This window comes from Diabrotica virgifera, chromosome 7, assembly GCF_917563875.1.
Source record: "Diabrotica virgifera virgifera chromosome 7, PGI_DIABVI_V3a".
In the NCBI taxonomy this organism is placed as follows: Eukaryota; Metazoa; Arthropoda; class Insecta; order Coleoptera; family Chrysomelidae; genus Diabrotica; species Diabrotica virgifera.
Genome location: NC_065449.1, coordinates 234,850,730 through 234,876,396, shown reverse-complemented (window position 1 = coordinate 234,876,396; position 25,667 = coordinate 234,850,730). Strand labels below are relative to the sequence as shown.

General features: G+C 32.6%; 1 protein-coding gene across 1 annotated transcript in view; it reads left to right on the top strand.

Annotated features, from left to right (window-relative positions):
* Positions 1–11,277: 11,277 nt before the first annotated feature.
* LOC114325699 (endocuticle structural glycoprotein ABD-5-like) overlaps positions 11,278–25,667 on the top strand; it is a 32,234-nt gene continuing 17,844 nt past the window's right edge. The window contains exons 1-2 of the mRNA XM_028273830.2: positions 11,278–11,425; positions 16,954–17,116. Coding sequence (XP_028129631.2) covers positions 16,992–17,116 — 125 coding nt within the window. The 5' untranslated portion in view covers positions 11,278–11,425; positions 16,954–16,991. The remainder of the gene's footprint in view (positions 11,426–16,953; positions 17,117–25,667) is intronic.

Genomic DNA, 25,667 nt, shown 5'->3' with positions numbered 1-25,667 from the left:
TTTCAATTTTTACGTTAATTGTTTACGTTATGCTTCATAAATAAACAATAAAGTTTCAAATTTTTTGCCGATTCCGACTATCTTTCATGTTTGTACATCATAGTTTATTACATATTTTAATAAACATGACGATATATTGTAATGTTTGAAAAGTGTAAGACTAAAAATAAAAAATAAAAAATTATGAAAAAAAAAATTTTAAGAAACGCTTTTCTTTAGTTACGAGTGACTAAAATTATAAATATTATAAATAAATCAACTAAAAAGCAAAAAATAAAAAAAAAATGAAAAAATCTAACACATTCGGTAAAGAAAAGCGTGGGGCGAAAACCGTTTATTCGATGAAGAGGCGCCACGCTTTTCTTTGACGAATGTGTTAGATTTTTTCAATTTTTTTTATTCTGTTGAAAATTTTAAACCTATATCTAATGACCAGCCTTCTAATTTATTTAATGTGTTTTGTAATATTGATGCAACTGGTTTTAGGTTTTGACTCTTCATATATATTGCAAGATCATCCGCATAAAGATTTGCTTTTACTGGAAGTGAAACATTGTTAGATACGTTGTTTATGGCTATTAAGAACAGCAGCGATCTTAATACAGATCCTTGAGGAATGCCATTTTCTAATGATTTTGTAGTTGATATGACACCATTTGTTTTAACTTTTATACTTCTCTTCTCCAGGAAGTTTTTGGTGAAATCAAGGAATTTACCATCTATTTTCCTGCTAAAGAAACTGTTTATTTCGTACCCAATTTTAATTTAATTGTTTTACAAATTTCATCATAACCCTCCGGCGGGCGGGCTATCCGTACTTTATGGCGCCTTTTTAGTAATTTTAAGATTGTCTAAACTCTAAAGTATTATTAGTAATAAGGTAGGTTCGCCAAATAAAGCCCGGTTCCTAATAAAGCCCACTCGCCCTTATTCCTCAGGATGGACAAATAATGGCAGTATGCTGCAATGTACAGACGCAGTAGAGCCATCTAGGTGCAAATTGTTACACTAAGTTGAGCAGCGACGCGAACTGTCGCTTTTATATGATCATTCGTTTACAGTGGTCAATGGGTAAATATCCAATCTATTATTGAGGTTAGTATGCTTTTGTAATTTAATACGATTATGAGTGCGATTTTTTTTATTCTGGATGACATTTGTGTAGTTATTAGTTCTACTTTCATAGTACCTGAATTACCTTATGTTTATTAAAACGTAAATAATGGTAATGTCTAAAAAATATTGATCACCTACAGTATTCCTAATAAGGCCCGGGTGGGCCTTATTAAGACTACGGGTGGCCTTGTTAAGACCACTACAATAACACGTTTTATAAGTTTTTAACTTTGTTTCAAAAAGAATACTAAAAAGCTTAAGATGCCTAGAGCTTTATGGACTGAAGAACAAATGGCTTTGACCTCGCAAGCAGTTAAAAATGGGATGTCAGTAAGAACAGCCCCCAAAGAATTTAATATTGCCCGTCGAACACTTAGGAATCATTTGCTTAGTGGAAAGTGGAAAAGCTGAAAAGAAACTTGGGCGCCCTTCATGTTTAACCCCTCAACAAGAACCTGAGTTGTGTGGAAGAATTTTTAGGCTAGCTGACGTTGGAATGCCTCTGGCATCAACAGTGATAAAACGTTCTGTCCATGAATATTGCCAAAGAAATGGCATATCTGCACCTTTTATCGATAAAAACTTAGCTGGTCGAAAATGGCTCAAACTTTTTTTAAATCGACATCCCGAAGTAGTTAAAAGAAAATGTCAATTCATGAATCCAGCTAGAGCCGCCAAAATAAATAGATTCGTAGTCAATGATTATTTTGAAAAGCTACGCGAAGTTATGTTGAAGCTTAATATCCTGCAAAGCCCTCAACGCATTTTTAATATTGATGAGAAAGGTTGCCGCCTAAACCTTCACAAATCACAACAGGTATATGCTCGTAAAGGTGTCAAACGAGTTCATTTGATTTCGCAAGAGCACGCTGAGAATGTGTCAATCGTCGGTTGTGGAAATGCTATAGGACAAATAATTCCACCTATGATCTTGTTCAAAGTAAAAAGAAAGAAGAATGAATGGTATGACAATCTTCCTGCTGGAACAGTTATTGAAATGACCGAGAAAGGAAGTATGACTACGCCAGTTTTCATTAATTGGGTACCACATTTTGCTAAGTACAAGCCAATAGGAAGAGTACTGCTTATTTTTGATGGAGCATCGTCCCATTTGGATGCAGGTATTATTGATGAAGCCGAGTCGCATGAAATTACGCTTTTTTGCCTGCCAAGTAATTGCACACATAAACTGCAACCTGTGGACAAGGCGGTATTTAAAGCCTTCGAATCTTACTGGGACGACGAAGTTATCACCTACTAGACAAATAAACCAGATCGAACGATCAATAAATTTTCGTTTCGCACAATTTTCTCAAAAGTATGGCTAAAAGCAACCGCAGCATCAAATGTTATTTCAGGTTTTCGTGCTACGGGAATATACCCGTATGATCCGAGTGTCATTCCTGACATAGATTTTTGCCCATCAGAAATAACAGAAAATAAATTAGACTCAGAAGATTCTGCTATTCCATCAGCTTCGACTTCCGCAACAAATAATCCTATTGGCAGCTCCACTCCAGACAGAAAAAAGAAAATAAAAGCTCTAAAGGAGAAAAATACGCAAGATAGCTCTGAGAGTTCTGACGGTTCTGACAATGAATTTTCAGTACATGACAGTTCAGAAGAAGAAAACGAAATATCAGTAAGTTTCAACGCAGTGTTAATAACACCAGAATTGGAAACTGGAAAACGCAAAGGTGCTAGAAAGAAATCCCTGAACTATCGAGCACAGGAAGTCATAAAATCTTTGTTTGATGAAGCTGGTTTAAATGACCCTAAAAACCAATCAAGAAAAGGAAAAAACTTGGCAAACGGAAAAATAGTCAAAAAACAACTAAAAAAAGGAGAAGAGAAAAATAAACACTGCTCACTTGAAACCTCAAAAAACAAAGAAGAACGAAAAGATAGTTGGTATTGTTTCGTCTGCAATGAGGATGTCGTTAAGGATATGAGACTTTGTGACAGCTGCAAACGATATATTCATGAAGAGTGTGTAGGACTTTCAGCAGATGGTAAAGACTTAGTTTTCATATGTCCAGACTGTTTGCAATGATTATTTTAAGTACCTATTATTTTTTACAAAATAAATGTCCTACATGTCACCTTTGTTTAATATGATTAATGTATAGTTGCACCAATAGACCTTAAGCTTAAGACGTGGAACGTCAATGCGACATAAGCTGAACTGGGCTAAACTGGAGCTGAAGATCTGTTGGTGCAACCAGGCATAATTGTCACATTTAAAAAGTGGGCCTTATTAAGAACATGAAGTTGGCCTTATCAAGAACATGGTGTTCCTAATTAAGCCCAGAAGCAACCATTTTTTAAAGACTAAAAAGTAACAACTCATAAAACATTTGACAAAATTTAACAATCTCATAATAAATTTAAATATGTGATTTATCTTCTCTGTGGTTTTTAGATTTATATCGTGATCTTATTTATCAAATTTAAAATAGACGACAGACGTCAAAAATTTTCATTTTGTTCCTTTCCCCTTAAATAAAGGAATAGTTGCAATACTGACTTTTGGGCCCCCAGACAAAGACGAGTATTAGTAATATCGTAGTGTTGATAACTCAACTTGTGAAAAATTTGCACTTGATTCACTGTTTCCCCAAAGATACGATAAGAATAATAATAATTAATTGATCTAATTTACTCGATTATTTCATTCATAGGAGATTCTGACCAACAGAAAGCTACAGAAATCTTAATTAAATCGATAATTTTGATAATCTGCCGTCGTTAAGTATATTACGTCAGATGCCCTTCGTTGCTACGAAAAAATACATTCAGTGACATTAATGATAATTAATGTTTTAAAAATTATAAGTGATGGCTTTCAATCGTCAAATATTTATGAAAACTGTGTGTTTAATGGTACTTACATAAATAAATTACAATAAAATTTTGGTTTTGAACAGTTTTATTCATGAAATAATCGCAACAAATTGCACTGAAATTAATATAGAATTTTTGTTCTCGTGACACTTTGACATAATTTCACTCGCCTTCGGCTCGTGAAATTAAAACTGTCAAAGTGTCACTCGGGAAAAATTCAATAATTTCAGAGCTCTCGTGCAATTACTACTGATAATTTTGTATTTCTCAACCTTAGGTAATATTAAATTTTTTTAACAATATTAACTTTTTCGTTTTGCCTTTTTTTAATTTATTTATTACCGTTTTATATTGAGCTTTATAGGTCGAATCTCTAAGTTTAATATTGAGTCCATCAATCTCCTCAATGGTGGAAAAATATTAAACACGTCAATAACAATAACTATAAAATATGTTCACGGGATAACAGCCATCCCCTAATTATTACCACTGACACTCTAAGGCCTATTTCATACTTTACGACTTCGGTCGTCACGACAAACGGTCGTAACGACAGTTTGAAGCTTGGAGTTTGGAGATATACGGAGCCTTTCACATAGGACGACCACGACTAACTGTCGTGCCGTTGCTCTTCGGCTTGTGTCGTGCCGTGGTATCAGTGAACCACGGGCATAAATTAATGCTTCCATACCTAACGACAGTTTGTCGTGTAGAGCCAGTGAATCCAGTGGCACGTACATAGCGGTAAACAATATATTAGATGAGGAATTTTTACCTACATAGATACAATACATAGGTAAGCATCTGGTTGGTATTATTTTATTGTTAGGACAAAAATTGTAAGAGACTTTGTGAGGACTTTGTCAAAGTGCCGAGGAATAGACCCTATTATAAAATGCATTATTATCAATGTACCCTATTATAAAAATTAAATCATAAATGTTTCATCGAGAATATCTAAAGTTTGTTGTTAATAATTTAAAGATTCTTTTATTGCACAATTTAGTGCCCATGGACATAAACGTAGATATATACCAGTTGAGTCCGCGAATCTTTACCCGTGCGTCATCATTTAAAGCATACGAAATAAGTCGATGATAAGTCGGAAATTGAAATTTACTAAACCCATCAGCAAGTCATTTACTGTCAGTTGCTCTTGCGTTTAGTAAATTTCAATTTTTGACTTATCATCGACTTATTTCGTATGCTTTAAATGATGACGCACGGGTAAAGATTCGCGGATTCAACTGTATTCATGTTTTATTAATGATTATTTAAATATGTATAGATATTAATATAATCGGTATATTAAATTAAATAAAATCAATTTTTTAAAAGGATCTTTTAAATATTGAAAGATGAAAATTGAGCCCAATAACAATAATAATTATTGTTCACTAATTAAATTGTACCTATTTATTAACAAAATAGGTAATCTTTTTCTCATGGGCATCTTTCAGTGCGTCACAGTTTTTTGATTTCTTTCTAACGCATTAAATTGTATGTGACAGAAAAAAGGCACGTCGGTGATTACAGACATGTATAACATTTATTCTAGTTGTCGATAGATGGCGCTATAATCTAAAAAGAAAATTATTTATGAATTATATGTCTACGAATATAATCTGTACAATTTATAAGACTATACAAATCAAAGAAAATACCATTTTATAAATGCAATAACTCCGGAAAATACAATGGCTCCGAAACCTTCGTCAATGGACTGGCTTATCGGCAGATCAATTGTTACATGCCGCACAAGATCGAGAACGATATCGGCAAATTGTTATGGAAGCTACCACGCCTAAAAATTTGGGCACGGTACTTAAAGAAGAAGAAGAAATGCAATAAACACAATTGATTTGTTTTCATGCCAAATTGCAAATAAAATGTGACAACTGTCAGATTTAACTAAAATGTCATGTTAGAATAAATGTTATAAATGTTTATTATCATGGACTTACCTTTTTTTTCTATCATTTGTGACGCACTGAAAAATGCCTATGAAAAGGACTCTATATATTTTTTATACAACATATATTACTACTGGACTGGGACAACAAAAATGGTACAACAATCGTTAAAAAAAGAATGTGTGTGTACTTTGTACGCACGTAAGAAGTTATACTTCTATTATATGATTTCTTAAAAATAAATATACTTTAAACAGTTTGTTTTAATTTTTTTTAAACACCAAACTAATTTTGTGCTTACCGCTTTCAAAAAGATAAAAAAAATATAGGATTGCTCCGGATTCGAACTCAAGACCTCTCGATCTCTGGCCGAATGCTATACCAAATACGCTATGAGGACTGTGTCTGTATCGGTTCGAACGTACCTAATGACAATTCACGGTAACAAACAGACAAGGTGAAGTAAATATGCAATAAAATATTTTAATAATACTCATTTTACTCCTGAGGAAGACAAATCCAAAGACAGAAAAATTATAATAAATATATTTACTAAAAACACTAATATATTCTTTTAACACCTTTTCTTGCACCGATATATTTATACATAACTTGAAAGATTTAGCAACTAAACGCCATATTGTCTGTGTGCGCATGCGCGCAGTATTATGAAATTTTACTCTCAATCGCGCCTAAAGAAGTATAACTTCAACAAGCATTTAATTTAATAAGCTGGGATTACCAAAAATGATCAGGGCGAACAAAAACAACATTTATGTAATTTAATGTTTTGTATTTTGATAACTTGTATGAAGAAACATTTGGAAGTACGCCGCAAGAAAGGCTGAGAGAAACAAATCACATGGGGGAACAATTAAGAGAGATTTCAAGAGAGGAACTGGTAGAAGCGATACGAAAATTAAAGATAGGTAAAGCTCCAGGCTCCAGGGGAGGATGAAATTCCACCAGAAATGATCAAATCTTTAGGAGAGAAAGGGAAAGTCTGGCTGTGGACAATATGCAAAGATGCATGGAAGGAGAAAAAGATCCCAAAAGATCCAAAACGCCCGAAAAGGCGAGGAAACTCTATGTCACTGACATGCGGAAATAATTAAAAAATTTATTTTGTTCATTTCTTAGATCTCCAAAAAGTGTATGACATAAATCTACTTCTCTTCTTCCATTGATTGGATGCACCCAATATAGGCGATTACGTCTCTGTTTTTTTTTTTGTTACGGCGATAAATTAACCATAAAGCGTAAATTTTTGCCCGATTCATTCTACGCCCTGTGCTTTCTACGAGAATAAGATGAATACTGTCGTAAAATGTGAAAGTCCGATGAGCACGACAAACGGTCGTACGACCGTTTGTCGTGACGACCAAAGTCGTAAAGTATGAAATAGGCCTAACAGTACGTACTACACTTCGACGTACGTTTCACTTTATTTTTTAAGATAACTGGTTTGAAAATGACTCGTGACGCATGGGAAAAGTTTGAATGGAAGAACTATATCGTTTGACACAAACAGTTGAAATATTTAAGGTCATTCCATCCCTAAATCGAGGAGTTATTGTGAAGGTGACGTATTGATAACCAATAAAAAAAATGAATTGGTTAAAATGATGAAAGAACTGGACATAGAAGCTGGAAAGATAGGCCATAGTATGAAATATTACACCAATACCACAATAATAACAAATACAGATGAGGACATAACGATGAGAACCGGACAATATGAAACAGAACAAGTTAACGATTATATATGTATATCTGGGTCAAATTATAAAACTTAACAAGGAAAACCAACCAGCACAGATCAAAAGACGAGTTAGACAGACATGGGCGGTATTTGGCAAACTAAGCTACATCATTAAAAACAAAAGATATCCACAACACCTTAAGACCAAGGTATACCATCAATGCGTACTCCCCGTTCTCTCTTATGGTTCCGAAAACGGGGACATTTACAACAGCAAACAAAATAATAAAAACGCAAAGAGCAATGAAAAGACAAATGTTGCATATGAAACTAATGGATAAAAGGAGAAACAAGTGGATAAGAGAGAAAGCAAAAGTTAGGGATGTTAGACAAGAAGTTGTAAAATTGAAATGGAGATTTTCCAGATACAATATAAGACAAAAAGAAGACCGATGGAACAAAATTCTTATAAATTGGAAACCGTGGGAATATAAACGAGACAGAGGAGGGTCCCAAATGAGATGGCCAGATGATATCAAGAAGCACATGGGCTCTAGGCGGATGACTGTGGCGACAGACAGGGAAGAAGGAAAAGGATTGGGGAGGCCTGTGTCCAAAGATAGAGCGAAGAAGGCTAATTAGAAACGGAAGCCTACACATCCATTTACTTACCACTGAAAACAAATTTTAGTAGGTTTGTAACGTTGCCAGATAACTCTATAATTTGTAAAATAGTTGTTTTAGGCCAGGGTAATAAGACAAAAATATACCCTGTTCGTGACACTTCAGTAGCCAGGGTACTGAAGCATTTTTTCGACAGGTAATAGCTATAGGAACAAATTATAACTATTTCCTGCGTACGATCTGGCGGCCATTTTTATTTATAAACAAGTAACTGTCAAAAAATGGCAGTTTCCCCTTTTTTTCCAAATCAACGGAAAACAGTGAAACTTATGATTTTTTTAGTACAAATATCTTCGAGATTATGGAAAAAGCTTTAAAGTGACGTATTACAAAGTTTGATATACTCATTTATTGTTAATATAATTGCGAAAAAAGGTCGGAATTGCAAAAAAAATATTTTTTCAATAACTGTTGTAAAAATTAGTGTAGAGCTTTAAAATTTTTGTCAAATGAGGCTTCTTTGGTGCTTAGTATGTGATAAAAATTTCAAGGCGATTCATCAAATTTTTTAAATTTTATTCAAATTGATTTTCCCAGAGAGCATTTTTTTGCAATAACTTAAGTCAGAAAAATGTGAACCATTCAACAGGTGTCAAATGAAAGAGCATGAGCTACATTTTCAACATGGTTTAAAAAAGCGAATAAATAATGCATTTATTAGTAATAAATAATTATGCCAAAGTATCGTCATTTTTCCTTTATAAAATTTTTGAATAACTTTTTCCAAAAAAAATTAACTTTTTTACCCTCTTTTAAGTGCACAACTACCAAGTAATGTTATCTATATCATAATTGATAAAAAATTGTAATAAATATGTATAATTTCTTATATAACAAAATAAAAAGTGTATAAGGAAAGATTTACTATACTTTTGCATAATTATTTATTACTAATAAATGCATTTTTTATTCACTTTTCTTAAACCAAGTTGAAAATATAGCTGATTCTCTTTCATTTGACACTTGTGGAATAGTTCTAACGTCATTTTCTTCTGACTTATGTTATTGCAAAAAAATGCACTCTGGGAAAAAAAATTTGAAAAAAATTTAAACAATTGAATGAATCGCTTTCAAATTTTTATCACATATTAAGCACCAAAGAACCCTTATTTTACAAAAATTTCAACGATGTACAGTAATTTTTATAACAGTTATTGCGAAAATATTTTTTTTTGCAATTCCGACCTTTTTCCGCAATTATATTAACAATAAATGAGTATATCAAACTTTGTAATACGTCATTTTAACCTTCGGATGACCAAGGTGGGTAAATTTTGATCCCAATGCATGTTTTTATTTAATAAATTCAGAAATATTTTCAATTTTAAACTCATTATTTTTTTATTTGGTTTTAATATCATTCTAGATCCCTCATATTTTGTAAAAATTACAATTTTTCGATTTTTTGGAAGTTTAACCGCGGTTATCTCGAAAACTATGCATTCTACGAAAAAACTTGTAGGAATATTTTTTGCTTAAAATGACCCAAAAAATACAAAAATATGTTTTGTTTTGCGAGAAATCGCTGTTATGTAATTCCTCAAGTTCTTTGTCTATAACAATCTTATCGACATCCGGATCAACTGTTACCCAAAAAATTCGTATTCTGCGGGTCAAAATATATAAAAAAAACTTGGGTAAGTCCATCTGAATTAAGGAGGCCGTTGTACCCCCCCTGGCGACAGGACTATGTATCCAATTAGTTTTGTTATAGTGTTTCAGCATTTTATCTCTCGCAGCTTGAATGCAGTAAATTAATTGCTCACAGGTAGCGTCTCTATCAATTGGATTATTAAGTTCATGAGCCCATATTTCCAGTTTGTCTAAAAGTAAAATAACTCAAATTATTACAAATGGGAATGTGCAATATTTTTCACCTTCGAGAATTGAAGAAAGTGTTTTAAATCTTCTCAGATACTGACAAAATTTACTGATTTGAACCCTTCTTTATCTAATATTATGCAATTATTTAGTTGTCGCAAAATATAGTTAAAGCATTTTTTACACTTAAACCCCAGGTTAGCATCTCGAAAGTTGAATGTTATCTTGTAGGCACATCTAATTCTGGCATAGTCATCTTACAATTTATGACCTCGCAAGCACTGTTAAGTTTAAGTTGCATTTGCACTGAGTTTTTGATTTTTTTTACAAAGTATTTCATTTTATTAACAGGAGAGTTGAAATCTAAGTATCACTTATATCATTTTCTACTTCGATCTCATCCTCCAAATAATCAATATCTTTTTTGATGTCTAAACTGTTTCGTTATGGCTCAACAATTTTTATGAAATCTTAGACAGCTAAGTTTAGAATATGTTCGAAACATACAAAATGCTTATTTTCAGCATGCAACTACAAATCAATTTTGGGTTCGTCAGGAAACAAATGCAGATCGGGGACTCCCCCCAGTGGTAGTGGAGGCCGTGTTAGCACGAAACACAATAAAATGGTCGCCAAGGAATCACCGGACCGAGTAATAAAAAAATTTCAAGATCTTGAAATTTCTTGAGCTAAGACAAGATATGCGATCTCAAGAAAACGTCAAGAAAAGATTTTTTTAAATTTCTTGATTTTTTCCCAAGACAAGACGTTGTTGTTAAGACAAGAATTCTTGTCTTGTCGACCCCTAATCAATCGTCTCTTAACCGAAATGAAACATAAGATGTCTTTAATCATACAAGAAGACTCAAGAGGAAGAAGCCTTTTGAGATGGTGATGTGATCAGTTTTAATAACAGCAAATTGTGCGGTTTTGTGTATATTGCACTGTAGTAAATAAAGATGTTGTGATCAGATTATAGTAGTAAACAGCGCCCCCCTTTCAGGTGGTTAATTTAAATAACTGTTACTAATACAGAATCTTAAACATCATCGTGTTTTTAGAGCAGTATATTTTGCATGCCAAATATGCATCACATCCTAAAACTGTACTCTAAATTTAAATATTTTAGGTACGTGCTTTGAAAAAAAATATGACGGTTCTAAAGAAGCGCATTTTTAAATCTATGTTAATCTGTTTATATATAGGACTGCCTCAAGCAATTCAACGTTAGTTGTAAATTGCGTCTTCAGAAGATAACTTCGAAACAGTCCAGTGTAAAATGCGATACATTGTATGTAAATTTAGTGAAAGAAAGTCAGTGACGTGCTTGAGATTAATGCAATAAGTAAGTCTTTTGGATTTAATACAAATATAATCTATAATGGGTCATTACAATAACGATACTAATTATCATTGCAAAAGTTAAAATTAAAGATATATTATGTCTTATATGAAACAAGATAATTTGTTCTTTTGTGTGATTTTTATATAATATTATTGAAATTATCTTCTTTATTTACAAAAAACTAGCTAACCTAATAAGGTTATTGGCGGAAGGGTAACAGCTTTGTAACTAGAACCACAAGTTTTGCCTAGTAAATTAGGTATTGATAGTATTATTTGAAATTAAAATGTCTTAAAAAGTGTTGAATAGATATTGCACAGTGTGTATAATTTACATATGAAAAGGTACAATATAAAAATGTACCACCCTCTATCATTTTTGGTTCCTATAGAAAATCTAAAAATAAGCAAAGCACGTCAAATTTAACAAATTTTTTGTTTTCGATCACCTAAACTTTTGACGGTATGGATCTCCATTTATTGTTACATACAATTCTAGAACAGACGATTTATAAAGAAGCTTTTTAGATGCATAATTACAGAATGGATAACATGGGGATACCGGTATTATCGTTTCTTCTTCTTCTGTTTCTTCTTCTTCTGCTGCTTCTACTTCTACTTCTTCTACTTCTACTTCTTCTATTTCTTATTCTTCTTCTTCTTCTTCTTCTTCTTCTTCTTCTTCTTCTTCTTCTTCTTCTTCTTCTTCTTCTTCTTCTTCTTCTTCTTCTTCTTCTTCCTCTTCGTCATCTTCTTCTTCTTCTTCTTCTTCTCTTAAAATCATAACCCTGGGCTATATCTTTCGATTCAGACCTCTTTCATTCCCTTCTTCATTGTTTCATATCAATATCGTGGCTGCGCAATGTGAGAGAGTAGTAGGGATGTAGATCAAATTAAATTTTCAGAGCAGCTGTCACTAAAATCCGAATAGTTATGATGATTGTCGACCTCCGTCGCGGTTATGGCACTCAAAGAAAAAGATTGTCTCATAATCATAGTTTTCAGATTGACTTCCACGTCATCCAACCATCTCGTTCTAGGTTTTCCCTTTTTTTTTGTCTTGCTGATTTTTTATCTTTGTGTCTCTGGACATTTCCCAGTCATGACAGTCTCTGACATTTGACACAACTTAGAATATCGTCGTTACTCCTGATTCTCCATGTGTCGTCTTCCTCTTGAATCGGGCTGTATACTTTTCTCAGTATCTTTCTCTTAAATGTTTTTAGTTGATCTTCATTGTTTTTGTGCCAATATATAGGTCTCACATACATCGGTTAGTAGGGGTCTAATAAATGTTCTTGCTTTTGTTCTTTTGGTTATGAATGTCCATGCTACCTTTTGTGTTCTTTGAAGTTGGTTAAGCCTAGTTTTCCTTTTCTACCTTTTAGTAGTGTTTTTTCCTGGCTCTTTTATCTGATTTCCTTAGTGCCAATATTTCAAGTTCATATTTTCCAAGTTTTTCTGCCATACTTGCCATAGATCCTGCAAAAGAATTTGCACATTATAAGTTCCAAATTTTAAATCCATACACTTATGTTTATTTTCTTTGCTGAGTTCGTCGATGTGTGATCCATCCCCTTATTTTATCAGCCATAGTATCTGAAACAATCGGGTTTTACAAGGGAGGGTTGCTAGCCCTTCGCTCAACGAATGAGGACCAATACTCCCTTCTTCGTCAACTCCGACCCCAATTTCTACTAAGGGTTGTTTACTTAAACTCCAGTGGGGTTGCTTAGATTATCGGTATGTACCAACTTGAAGGTGAAGTAGAGAATTGAGCAAGATAGGCTAAGTGATACCAACAGAATGCGGCATCATGTATTGCATTTCACTGCCCGTTTACAGGTTTTATCTGCTGCTTCATTACCTGCTACTCCAACATGTCATGTGAACGAGAGAAACTTTATGCTGAATCAGATGACCTCATTCAGGAAAAATGATATCTAGAAGAAGATAAAATATTATTCTGATAATTAACAAAAACAGCACTGAAGACAATCTGAAAAACCCAAGCCAACAGGCAAAAAAACATGGATGACTGATAAAGTATTAGAAATGATGAATTTGCGAAGACAACACAAAAATAAAACTAACAGTACATTTAAAAAAATTCACAAACAAGCAAGGAGAAATATAATGGAGGCAAAGAGAAAACTGTTTCGTATGGAAAATTAAAAAGACAACACAAAATAAACTTATTTTAAAGTACAATTGTTGCTTATTTTCAGTAAAAATAGCAAACTGTACTAACAGGCCACAAGGAAATAGTTTCAGAATAACAGTGGCTATACTCGTTTAACATATTTACAGAAAATAAATCAGTCGTATATCTCTGACGTTTTGAAACATGCAGCGACAATCCCAAATGCATAAATTACATAGATTACGGAAAATTCTCACTAGTAATACCACTAGAGGTCAAATTATTTCCGGAAATTTTTTTGAGATCATGAATATTTTGAAAATTTCCCGAGTCGCAGACGAGGGAAATTTTCTAAAAATATTAAAAATATATATACTAAAAATATTCTAAAAATTTTCAAAAAACCTACCAGTTTTCCACAGCAAGATGGATCGCCATGCAGCTGTTTGACAGCTCATAAATAGCTCATAAATCAGGGCTATTTGTTTTTTAATTTTTGCAAGTGGGGGGGCAGCTCAACACGGGTGATGTAATATTGGTGTTCAGCATCTCCAAAAATCACCGAGTCATGACTTTTGATTGATTTCAAATTAAAATAATAGAAAACTCTATTAGACGAGGTCCACCCAGGGCGCCTGGTAGCTTGAAGACTATTCTAGTTTTCATGTTTGTGTTCAGCGACCTTGACAACGGCTAAGTAATGACTCTTGGCTGATTTGAAATAAGACTAACATGACTCTCAAGGAGACGAAATCCACCATGGGTATTGGGTATCTGATAGCTCAAGGAACGTCACCGTTATCACATTCGTGTTAAACGACCTTGAAAACCCCCGAGCAACAAAGTTGAGCTCATTTCTGTCGATATTTTCTGAGATATAATTTTTTTTCATTTTCTATGCACTTTGGAAATTCATTTTCCTTGTGCACAATATGAAATTTTTAGTTTCTTCTTCAGCGCCAATTCAATCCAGTATTTTCTATTTTGTGCCACTCGCTTCCAGTTGTGTCCTCCAATCTTCTTAATGTCATCAGCCCATCTCATTTTTGTGGCCATCCTCTGCTTCTCTTTCCTAACCACGGTCTTCATGTTCTCCTGCGTCTTTTACTTTGGTTTTGCTTCTAATCCGTTTGTTTGTTTTTGGTCTATTAGTTCCACCCAGAGCATTAATCTTTCCATCGCTCTTTGTGCCTTTCTTTTTGCCTTTCTTTTTTTCCATATTGGCCTTTAGCCCAATAAATAACCGTTGTGGAGTGTAATTTCCAGGGGCAACTCCGAATTGCATGAAAATTTGGATTTAGGTTCTACCTACCCTCCACTTCAAAGTTGAATTTGTGCCGTTGGTTGCTTTTACTTGGGGGGTGACAGTCATTCCTTCTCGGGAGTGAAAAACATGCGTTCAAGATAAGGCCGGAAATGGATAAATTGACTTATTATAAGCACCTTTTGTTCTATAAAGTTATTTACGTAAGTCAATACTTTTCGAGTTATTCGCGATTTAAAATGTTGATTTTTCGACAGAAAAGCTACGTTTTCTGATCGTTTTTCGCAAAAAACTCAAAAAGTACATATTTTATCGAAAAAAAAAATTTCCTTTTTTCAAAATAACTTAAAAGTATTGGCGATGAGAAAAATCTGAAACAGTAAAAATATAGGTTTTGCTATTATAAATATGCTAGTTTGATTTTGTTTCTCAGTAAGACAAAAATTGGTTAAGATATGGCTGCTCAAAATTTGCATACACTCGTGATTAGTGATCCATTCAAGCTTTTTCAACTATAACCCTTTCAAAAATAAACAGTTTAAACCGATGAGACTGACAGATCATATAAAAAATAGATAGGTAAGTAAATTGTTTGTAAATCGGTAGCGATTAATTTCATTTGGGGAGCTAAACACGGGGAGATTTTCATGATTTTTACAAAAAAAAGAGAGCCAACTTTATTTTGAGCGAAACTCACTTATTTTTAATACTAAAAACTTTTGTTAACAATTAAAATAAATCTTTTTATAAACACTTTAAAAAGTTTAAATGGGGTTTTCCCGAAAAGTGCTTAATTTTTCTGTGATTTCACCTTGAAATATTCGATTTGGAATTAAACGAATAAGAACGTATTTTCATGAGCTACAACTTTGTTTTACTTGATTGATAGACTTTACTGATACATCATTGTTTTTTGTTTTTTATAAGCTACACTTTGCTAAGAATATTTTTTTCGATAAAATATTTACTTTTTGAGTTATTTGCGAAAAACCGTCTGAAAACGTAGTTTTTTTGTCGAAAAATCAACATTTTCAATGGCACATAACTCGAAAAGTATTGACTTACGTAAAAAACTCTATAGAACAAAAGTTGCTTAAAATCAGTCAATTGATCTATTTCCGGTCTTATCTTGAACGTATGTTTTTTCACCCCCGAGAAGGGGTGAGTGTCACCCCCCAAGTAAAAGCAACCAACGGCACAATTTCAACTTTGAAGTGGGGGGTAAGTAGAACCTAAATCCAAATTTTCATGCAATTCGGAGTTGCCCCTGAAAATTACACGGTATCGCCGCATTTCCCGTTCATTTACTGGGCTACTTGGTGAGTGTCCACGTCTGTAAACCATACGTGAGTATATGGAGGATAGACTTATCGTAAACTCTGGTTTTAAAATATTGTTTTATTTTAGTGACTTTTAAGATCCAAATCAGTTTAACAAATCCTGCCCTAAAACTTTATTCTTCTGGTCATTAACTTTCATTATTTATCCCAGGTAGATATAATTGCTTACTGTTTCTAAATTTATGTCATTCAATGACATTTTTCTAATGTTCGGTGTATTCGTCATTATTTTCGTTTTTTCAAAGTTCATCTCAAGTCCTACTTTTCCGAATTTTTAATTTATCACCATGGATTTTGTTCACAAACTTTCCTGATATTTTCCGAATCGAATGCAAAAAGCTTAATAGTGATTCATCTGACTGCGGAAAATTGGTAGGTTTAGTGCTTTATTGCCTCGCCTATAAGCAGTTTAGGATATTTAAGAGGTTGCAACAAAAATTTTTGTTAATTAGTTTAAAAATCTCCTTGGTATGCCTAAATTGTTGATATTTTTTTAATTCTCACAAACGCTTTAGTCATGCCATCACGTACATATTATACTGTTGAATGCTTCTCTTCGATTGATTACCTATAAGGTACTCATTAGCTACTTACATACACTCAGCTTGATTAACCAATTATTACTCTTATTATCGTAAGACCCCGTGATAAGTTCAAGGAAACATAAAACAAGGAAAAAGTTAACATCCTTGCATCTTAGTTGCTCTCCCCTTCGAGATCGCACGCAATGTATTTTTTTTTTCGACGTGACTCATTATAAAGGTATAAACAATACTTTTTAGGTCATTAGTCTACTACGATGCCAATCAGATAAAGAAGAATGATTGAAAGAGTAGTGGTGATCGTTGTGGCCTCAGTTCTCTTGTGTGTGCAGTGTCGACCTACCGGAGATGCCCGAATTGTGAAATATACGAATGAATTAACGGACAAAGGATATAATTTTGAGTAAGTACTATAACTTTGATGTGCAATAATAGGTACTAGGTACTCTAATATACAGGGTGAGGCAGATAAAAGTCCTATTAGAAATATCTCGAGAACTAAGAGTAACTGAATTATGAAAATTGGAATAATGGGGTTTTGAAGACTGATCTATTTAATGCAAATATTTTCATCTACTTGGTACTTCCGGTTATACCGGAAGTTGCTTATAACTTCGTTTTTTTAAATGGGACACCCTGTATATTTTGACATTTTTGGATTCTCCTCGATTTCTTCTTTTTTAAAATATGAGGCTTTGTAATGTTATACAGGGTAGTATAAAAGATAATTACGTATTTTTTCTTAATTTCCTAGCAATATTCACACCCTGTAGAATTGTAGTAGTTTGACATCAAAAACTTTATTTATGTTCAAATGATTTTTAATATAGTCTACTATTGTTAAAAATTGTTAGTACCTATACTTAAATGTTGAACTGTACTATACAGGGTTGGTCGAAACTCGAAAAGAGTATTTTCTGAGTTTTCTTCAATGGAACATCCTATATTTTATTATTGTAATGAAATGAAATTTTATGCTACTTTTTTATTTCTTTAGCATTCCCTATACGTAACTACTTTAATTTGTGAGTTATTGGTGATTCAAGCCAAACATTAATTTCAACAAAAAATACGTGAAATTTTATTAGGTTGGCCGTGAAAATATTCAATCACAAATAATTTTTCGGAAATAAATACATATTAATCCAGACTGATCCTTAAAATTACCAATAATGGTTTAGCTATCAAAATACCTACGTAGTTAACATTCTTGGCGCGATTAACAATTAAGCTCAAATTAAAGCATTTAGGTATAGGGAATGCTTAAGAAATAAAAAAGTACCATAAAATGTCTTTTCATTGCAATACTAAAATATAGGGTGTTCCATTTAAGAAAATTCAGAAAATCCTCAGTCCGAGTTTCGACCAACCCTGTATACTAAAATTTAATATTTTGCTATATTAATAATTTTTAATAATAGTAGACTATATTAAAAATCATTTTAACATAAATAGAGTTTTTGATATCCAACTACTACAATTCTACAGGGTGTGAAAGTTGCTACGAAATTAATAAAAAAATGTAATTAGCTTTTAAACTACTCTGTATAAAATTACAAAACCGCATATTTTAACAAAGAAGACATCGAGGAGAATCCAAAAATGTAAAAATATACAAGGTGTCCCATTTAAAAAAACGAAGTTTTAAGCAACTTTCGGTATAACCGGAAGTGGCAAATTGATGATAATATTTTCATTAAATAGATCACCCTTCAAAACCCCTTCATTCCAATTTTCATGATTCTGTTGCCTTTAGTTCTCTAAATATTTCTAATAGGCCAATTATCTGCCTCACCCTATATAACGAAGTAGAAAATTTGAATTTGATGGTGTGAAAAATAAAAGAAATAAAAAGCATCTAATTTAAAATACATTCTTCTTCACGTGGTATATCAGAACGATCCGACGTTGCCGATCACCATTGCGAAGGCTTCTCGATCTTTGGCAACATGGAATAATTGTTTTGCATTTGATAGTCCATTCACGATTTTTTTTTAAACAAGAAATTTGTTTCTTGCTACACTTCTACGGCCCTCTATTTTGCCTCTAAGGATCAGTTGTAGTTGTAGTATTCAATAGCTCTGTTCGCGCTGGATATCCTGAATGTACCCAGACGGAGAACGCCTGCGCATTAGAAAATTGAGCGTTCGCGGAGGTCGAATTTTTCCCTCTGAACACCCTACGGATTTTTAATTCGGTGTTCACGCAGTGCAGAAAAAAGATCCTAAACGTGTCCGGGATACCCTCTCGACGTTCGAGGATTTTGTTTCGGATTTTAAGTTCGAACAGGCGCACAAAATATTTGAGAATTTCTTGACATTCTGACCATTATGTGTCATTATTCTGTTCTTCTGTTCTTACGGTTCTTACTCCCTCCAATTCTTAACCTAAAATATTGTTGAAGTTATACTTCTTTGGGCGCGATTGAGAGTAAAATTTCATAATACTGCGCGCATGCGCACACGGACAGTATGGCGTTTAGTTGCTAAATCTTTCAAGTTATGTATAAATATATCAGTGCAAGAAAAGGTATGAAAAGAATATATTAGTGTTTTTAGTAAATATATTTATTATAATTTTTGTGTCTTTGGATTTGTCTTCCTCAGTAGTAAGATGGGTATTATTAAAACATTTTATTGTATATTTATTATACTTCACCTTGCCTGTTTGTTACCGTAAATTGTTATTAGGTATATTATGATATATATTATATTATGATATATATATATATATTATTATGATATATACACAGTCCTCGTAGCGTATTTGGTATAGCATTCGGCCAGAGATCGAGAGGTCTTAAGTTCAAATCCGGAGCAATCCTATACTTTTTTTTAGTTTTTTGAAAGAGGTAAGCACAAAATTAATTTGGTGTTTAAAAAAAATTAAAACAAACTGTTTAAAGTATATTTATTTTTAAGAAATCATATAATAGAAATATAACTTCTTACGTGCGTATAAAGTTCACACACATTCTTTTTTTTTACAACTTGCAGATATAGATTTCGTCATTGCTGTTCTTCGTCTTATTTCTATGCCTGGATTTATTTGATCCATTATGACAGTTCCCAAATATGTTATTTTGTGAACTTTTTTTAACTTGGACTACTAGTTGGGTTACTACCGAAGACTAAAAATTTGGTTTTGGTTTAGTTTATTTTAATGCCCATTTCCTCTCTTACATCGTGAAAACGATTAACCAGAATTTGCAATTCTTCAATATTTTCTGACATAATTAATGTACCGTCTGAGTAACTAATTACATTAAGTAGTTCCTCGTTCAATTTGTATTCCATACCTTAGATTATAGAAACGATTCGTTAATCTTAGTTCCATACAAACTGGTCCGAGTAAACATTCAACAGTATTGGGGATATAATGCCTCATTTTCTGAACCCCCGTTAATATGTAGGTTTGGCCTGGGTAGTTGTCTCCAATTTTTACAAGAGCAGTTTGATTTTAGTACAAATTTTTAATGACACGAATATATTTGTCATCTATTCCTGTCTTTTTAGCATCTGCATTAATTTTAAACGCTGCAGTTTATCGAATTCCTTTTCGCAGTTCACGAATCATAAAAATACATCTTTTGTTTTCTCACGGCATTTTTGTACTACGATATTTAGCGTAAATGATGCATCCCTTAGCGTAAATTAGGTATCTTCGCATTTGCGTCTAATTCTGTTCAATATTCCAGCTACAAAAGATCTGATATGAATATTACCTGGCGCGAAAATGTATTTTCATTTTAATGCAAAATAAAATTCTAGTTTTATTTTAAAATATTTTTTCATGGTGTTTGCTAAATTTGAAGTAAAATGCGCCACGAAAAAGAAACTTTGATACAGTTTAAATTTTGAAGCTCTTTTGTGGCGCGTTTACTTCAAATTTAGCAAATATTATAAAAAAATCTTTTAAAATAAAAGTAGAATTTTATTTTGCATTAAAATGAAAATACATTTTCGCGCCAGGTAATATTCATATCAGATCTTTTGTAGCTGGAATATTGTATGCGCCACTAATTTTTACGGCGTTCAGCGGTTTTTTATTTTTGTATCAGGAGTTTTTCAAAGATATTTGTAAATTAAATATATGAAGTTGAATGTAATGTTTCTCAATTGCACGTTAAGCTTTATAAATGGTCGCCTTTGTCGCATTATCTCCCAAAATTATCTACTGTACATCGAATGTACACTAGATTTTTTTCTTTTCAAAACAGATTGAAAAATGGGATGACCGGTAAATGAACTCGGATTGCCCGTTGCCCGACCAAACTTAGCGTCCTAACCACTACAACTACATAAACCATTTCGAGGATAATAGTTAATTGGATTATTATACTTTTGTAGCTTAATACCTTCTAAACGGCTTAACCGATTTTGATCACTAAACATGAGTTTGAAACGTATTGACAAGTAGTATCTGATGTACCTAAGGTCAAATGTGATTACTGAAGATATTACAGGAATTATTGAGCTTAAAAAACTGTTTTTCCCATAGGAAATAGATTTGATCATACTTATGAAGCCTATAACTTAAAAAGGCGAATTTTCCCGGATATGAGGTATACACCGTTAGATGCGCCTAGACCCATTCTACAAACGCTCAGTTATTGGCGAAATTCGTATGTTGAAATTTTGAGTAATTGTCGAAAAAACAAAATTTTTAAAATTTAGTTTTTCAGTTTTTCGGCTATACTGAGCGGAGTATATGTCTGATCCTGACGGCTTAAACACCATTTAACCTTTAACTACCCGCGAATCAAGTTATTACATAACTACACGCGTGGCGTACTTTATATGCCACAAGAAAATACACTTAAAAACAGCGGATTTGTTTATTTATTTTAAATACACTTAATTGTTTTTTATAAACCTTATTCGGCATCAGTGAATACTTGGAGTTCCTTCTCAGTAAGCCAATTGGGATTTATAACTGGAATCATGGAATAACTGGATTCCATGATAAATAAAATTACTAATAAAAACTTTTTTGAAATGTGATTTTACAGGAGAAAAAGTATTGTTTATAAAGAAAAATATATTTTGTGCCATAATGACTAAAAAACAATTGAAATATGAACTTATATTACTACTTATATTAATATAATCGTGGAGTATATTGTCCACCACCGGAAACAACAAATAATAAACTGTAAATTACGATCTTCCCAGAACGCCGATTATAACGAAACTAAAACTAAATTGTAAAGCACATTCCAGTGATAGGTTAGAGAGATAAACAAGGTCAAAAATTAAACTTTTAAATATATTTGCAGTAGAATTCGTATATCTGGCGTACAAAATACGCCAGCGCGTGTAGTTAAAGGTTAAAAGCATAACTCAATACTATTGATTTGGTGTATCTTGGGTGGTCAAAAGTCACAAACTACACTGGTTCTGAATCGACCCTGGCCCCTCTTCAAACACAGAAAAACAATTCAGATCGGTTTAACTTTTCCGCATACATACATACATAATATCCACAAACATTAAAATTTACCCTTTTTTAAATAGAAATTGAGTCATATTTCTGAGCTCGGTAACTTTTGAATGGTATAACCGATTTTCAAAATTAGGCATGCGTTGGAAACGTAATGATCAGTACTATCACAAGCCGCAAAGGTTAGACTTAAATTTTTGAAAATTTTGGGAGTTTTGTGGACGAGAGCGAAAAACGGACCCTAAATAGGAAGGGCCGTTAAATCCACACCCTTGGACCAAAATGGATGGTAGACATATTGATGGGTGAGTCTCTTCCTGAACTTTAAGGTGGGATTAGGCCCAATTTTTAATTCAGTCAGATTTAGAAAATCGAAAATTTCGTGTGTATATATTGTCGCATTTAGGGAGGTTGTGCGCCACTGGCGAGAACTGCCGTTCTATGGGGGATGAAAATCTTAAAAGTGTGGCTTATTAGGTTAATTAATCGATATTCTGAGAATTTTCTAGCATTGTGATATTTAGGTATTGGGATACAGATGGACTTGAGCCAGTATGCGGGAATGACTCTCTAGTGTTATATATTGCATTAAAAAGTTTTACTACTAGATTTATGTTATTTTTATCAATTAGTTTCAGATACTCATTCGGTGTATCATCTGAACCACAAGATTTCTAATTTTGTCATTATTTATAGCGTGTTCTACTCCTCATTTTATAATTTGTGGGCGGTCAGTACAATTTTGGTAAAATTGGGTAATATTATTTCTGCCTCTACGAGTATATTGTGGGGGAGGGGAACTTTTTTGTATATTTTTTGGGCTCCCAAAATTAACATTGTTAGCAAAATTCAGTTTGTTCGTCTCGTTTTTAAAGATGACGATTGGTCTAACTAAAATACAATATCCAATTTCTCTACTGTTTATATTGTCGTCTGCTGTATCATCATCTAGATCTTATCTTTCACTGCTAAACAAGGCCTCCTCGAAGTTTCTAACTGTCTCCTTATCTTGAGCTGCCATCATCCAGTTCCCGGTAGTTCTCTTTACATCGTTGTTGGTGGTCGATCTCTGCTTCGTTTGTCCGCCCGAGGGTCATCATTCCAATAATCTTCTAGTCCACCTGTTGTACGGTAAATAAAGTTATAAATAATAGAGAGTTATTGCCACCGGCAAATAAAGGATCCTTTATTACAGGATACTTTAATAAAGGACAAATACAGGACGGGTCTAAAAGAGTGGTATTGCAAACGCAGTTAAAGAATCTTTTATTTTGACAAATGACATGAAATATTTTTGTAAATATAAAAATAACCTATAAAATTCCATTTGTTGATAAAAGTTAAAATAAGATAATTGAAAAGAGTAAAACGTTAAATTTAATTATTTTGTCATTTAAAGATGTTTAGACAGCAACTTATATCCCATAATACTCATCGTTCAATAATATGGAAGTGCAATTGGAAATACCTACTATTTTAGGAGTTTTTAAATACTTTTGGATTATGGGTATATAAAATGGGGAATTTCTGCAGAATATATTATTAGGGAATAGTGGATATCCAGTCCTCAACTACAACTACCTATGACACCATTGCAGAACATTCAGACAGAAGTTGTGTTTTATAATCAATCACAAACCCCTTCAAGAATTGTTATTGAAAGAACATTTGGTATTTTGAAGAGATTTCCCATTTTAACATATGTAATGAGATGCAAGTTACCTTTTTTTCAAAGAATAATATCAGCTTGTTCAGTTTTACATAATATTGCAGTAGATAATAGAGAAAACGTTGAAATACTGGCAAATGAGTGTGCTATTGATATTGATATAGAAGCTGTGGCAGTACATTTTCAACCAGGAGCTAATCTAATGCAACTTAATTGTGTGTGTGTGTTTGTTTAAAAATATTGTTCGACATTTAAAGTCTTAAACTATGTAATTTTATTTTTATTGGACTGCAGTTTGTTAATAAACTTATAAATAAATATAAATATTATATTGGTGACTGATTTTAAGTATTTTATGATCATTAGCAGGTTTTAAATAATAAATTTATAAATATATACATGCTATTGGCGTTTGATCTTTTATCGTTTAAAATATATTCATTGTTCATTAAGATCCATTATGGCCCTCTCTTTTCACCTCTGGATAACTAGTTATCAGGAAGTTTATCTGACAAGATACTAATAGATATCTGGCAGAGAAAAACTTCCCGTTAACTAGTTATCCGGAGCCGAAAAGACAGATACTAAGGATACTGTTATATAAACTTCCCAATAATTAGTTATCTGGAAATGAAAAGACCTCTAATATCTAATCTGTCAAATAAACTTCCCATAGACAAAAATATAATAGAAGAATTAAGCTTTATGGTGGTTTTTTCTTAATTTTTTTGGCAGTGTTTAAATAAACAAACACTGATGGCATGAAATGGATCACGAATCACGAATAATTAGGTTCTAGGAGGAATGAAGAAAGAATTGGAGATTGTGTTTACCATTAAACGCATAAAACTGCAGTATCTGGGACACATATGAGAAATCAGCACCGTTACTCCCTGCTGCAGTACATATTGCAAGGTACAGTCAAAGGTAAGAGAAGACCCAGTAGACGGAGAATATCAATGGAACTGTTTCGAATTGCAGCTAGCAAGGTTATGATTGCTAATATGATTTCCAACATTTGAAACGGATAGGAACCAAACGAAGAAGATGGCATGAAAATGAAAGTGTATTAATACTTTTGATTAAAAACTTTATAGATTCTAATCTGTAAAATACCAAATTTTCAAAAATAAATAAGTACTTAAACCTTTGTTTTATTTTGTTAACCTAACCTGTTATATATATGTTGAATTGAACTCTATTTTGAATCTAGAATTTTAACAAATCCTAACCTTCTTTAAAATTTATTGAAATTACCTCTTACATCTATAATAAATATTTATTTCTATACAAAAATGTAAATTATATTGAGTTTAAATGAGTTAATGATAATCTATGTCTGAGCATTGTAATTAATAACACTTTTTATTTACATAATATTCCTTTTTACAACTTTTTGTAATCACTCAAGCTTCAATAAAATGTTCTTTTTTATATTCCTTTGGGTCAAAACATCAATAATCTATATCTGAGAATATTACTTAGAGTTCTTTTTAATAAATAAAACCCAACATACAACTTTAAGGATGAAAGTTAATCAAATATCAATCCCACAATAAAATTATCAATCAAAAGAAAGGACAAGATAAATTCAAAATACAAGTGAAGTTAGACTTTTCTTCACATTTTTGACACGTTATGTCAAAATAAAGGAACTTTTATTAAAAGAAGGGTGTCCTCGAATTTTCCTTAAATACAGGCGGCCTGTATTTTATTAAAGGACAAAAATAAAAGACGCAATACTGCGCATGCTTATATGTCAAAATACAGGATCTTTTATTACAGGCCGACTAAAAAGACGTTGGCAATAACTCTCTAATAAGTAAAATACTATCAATAATTC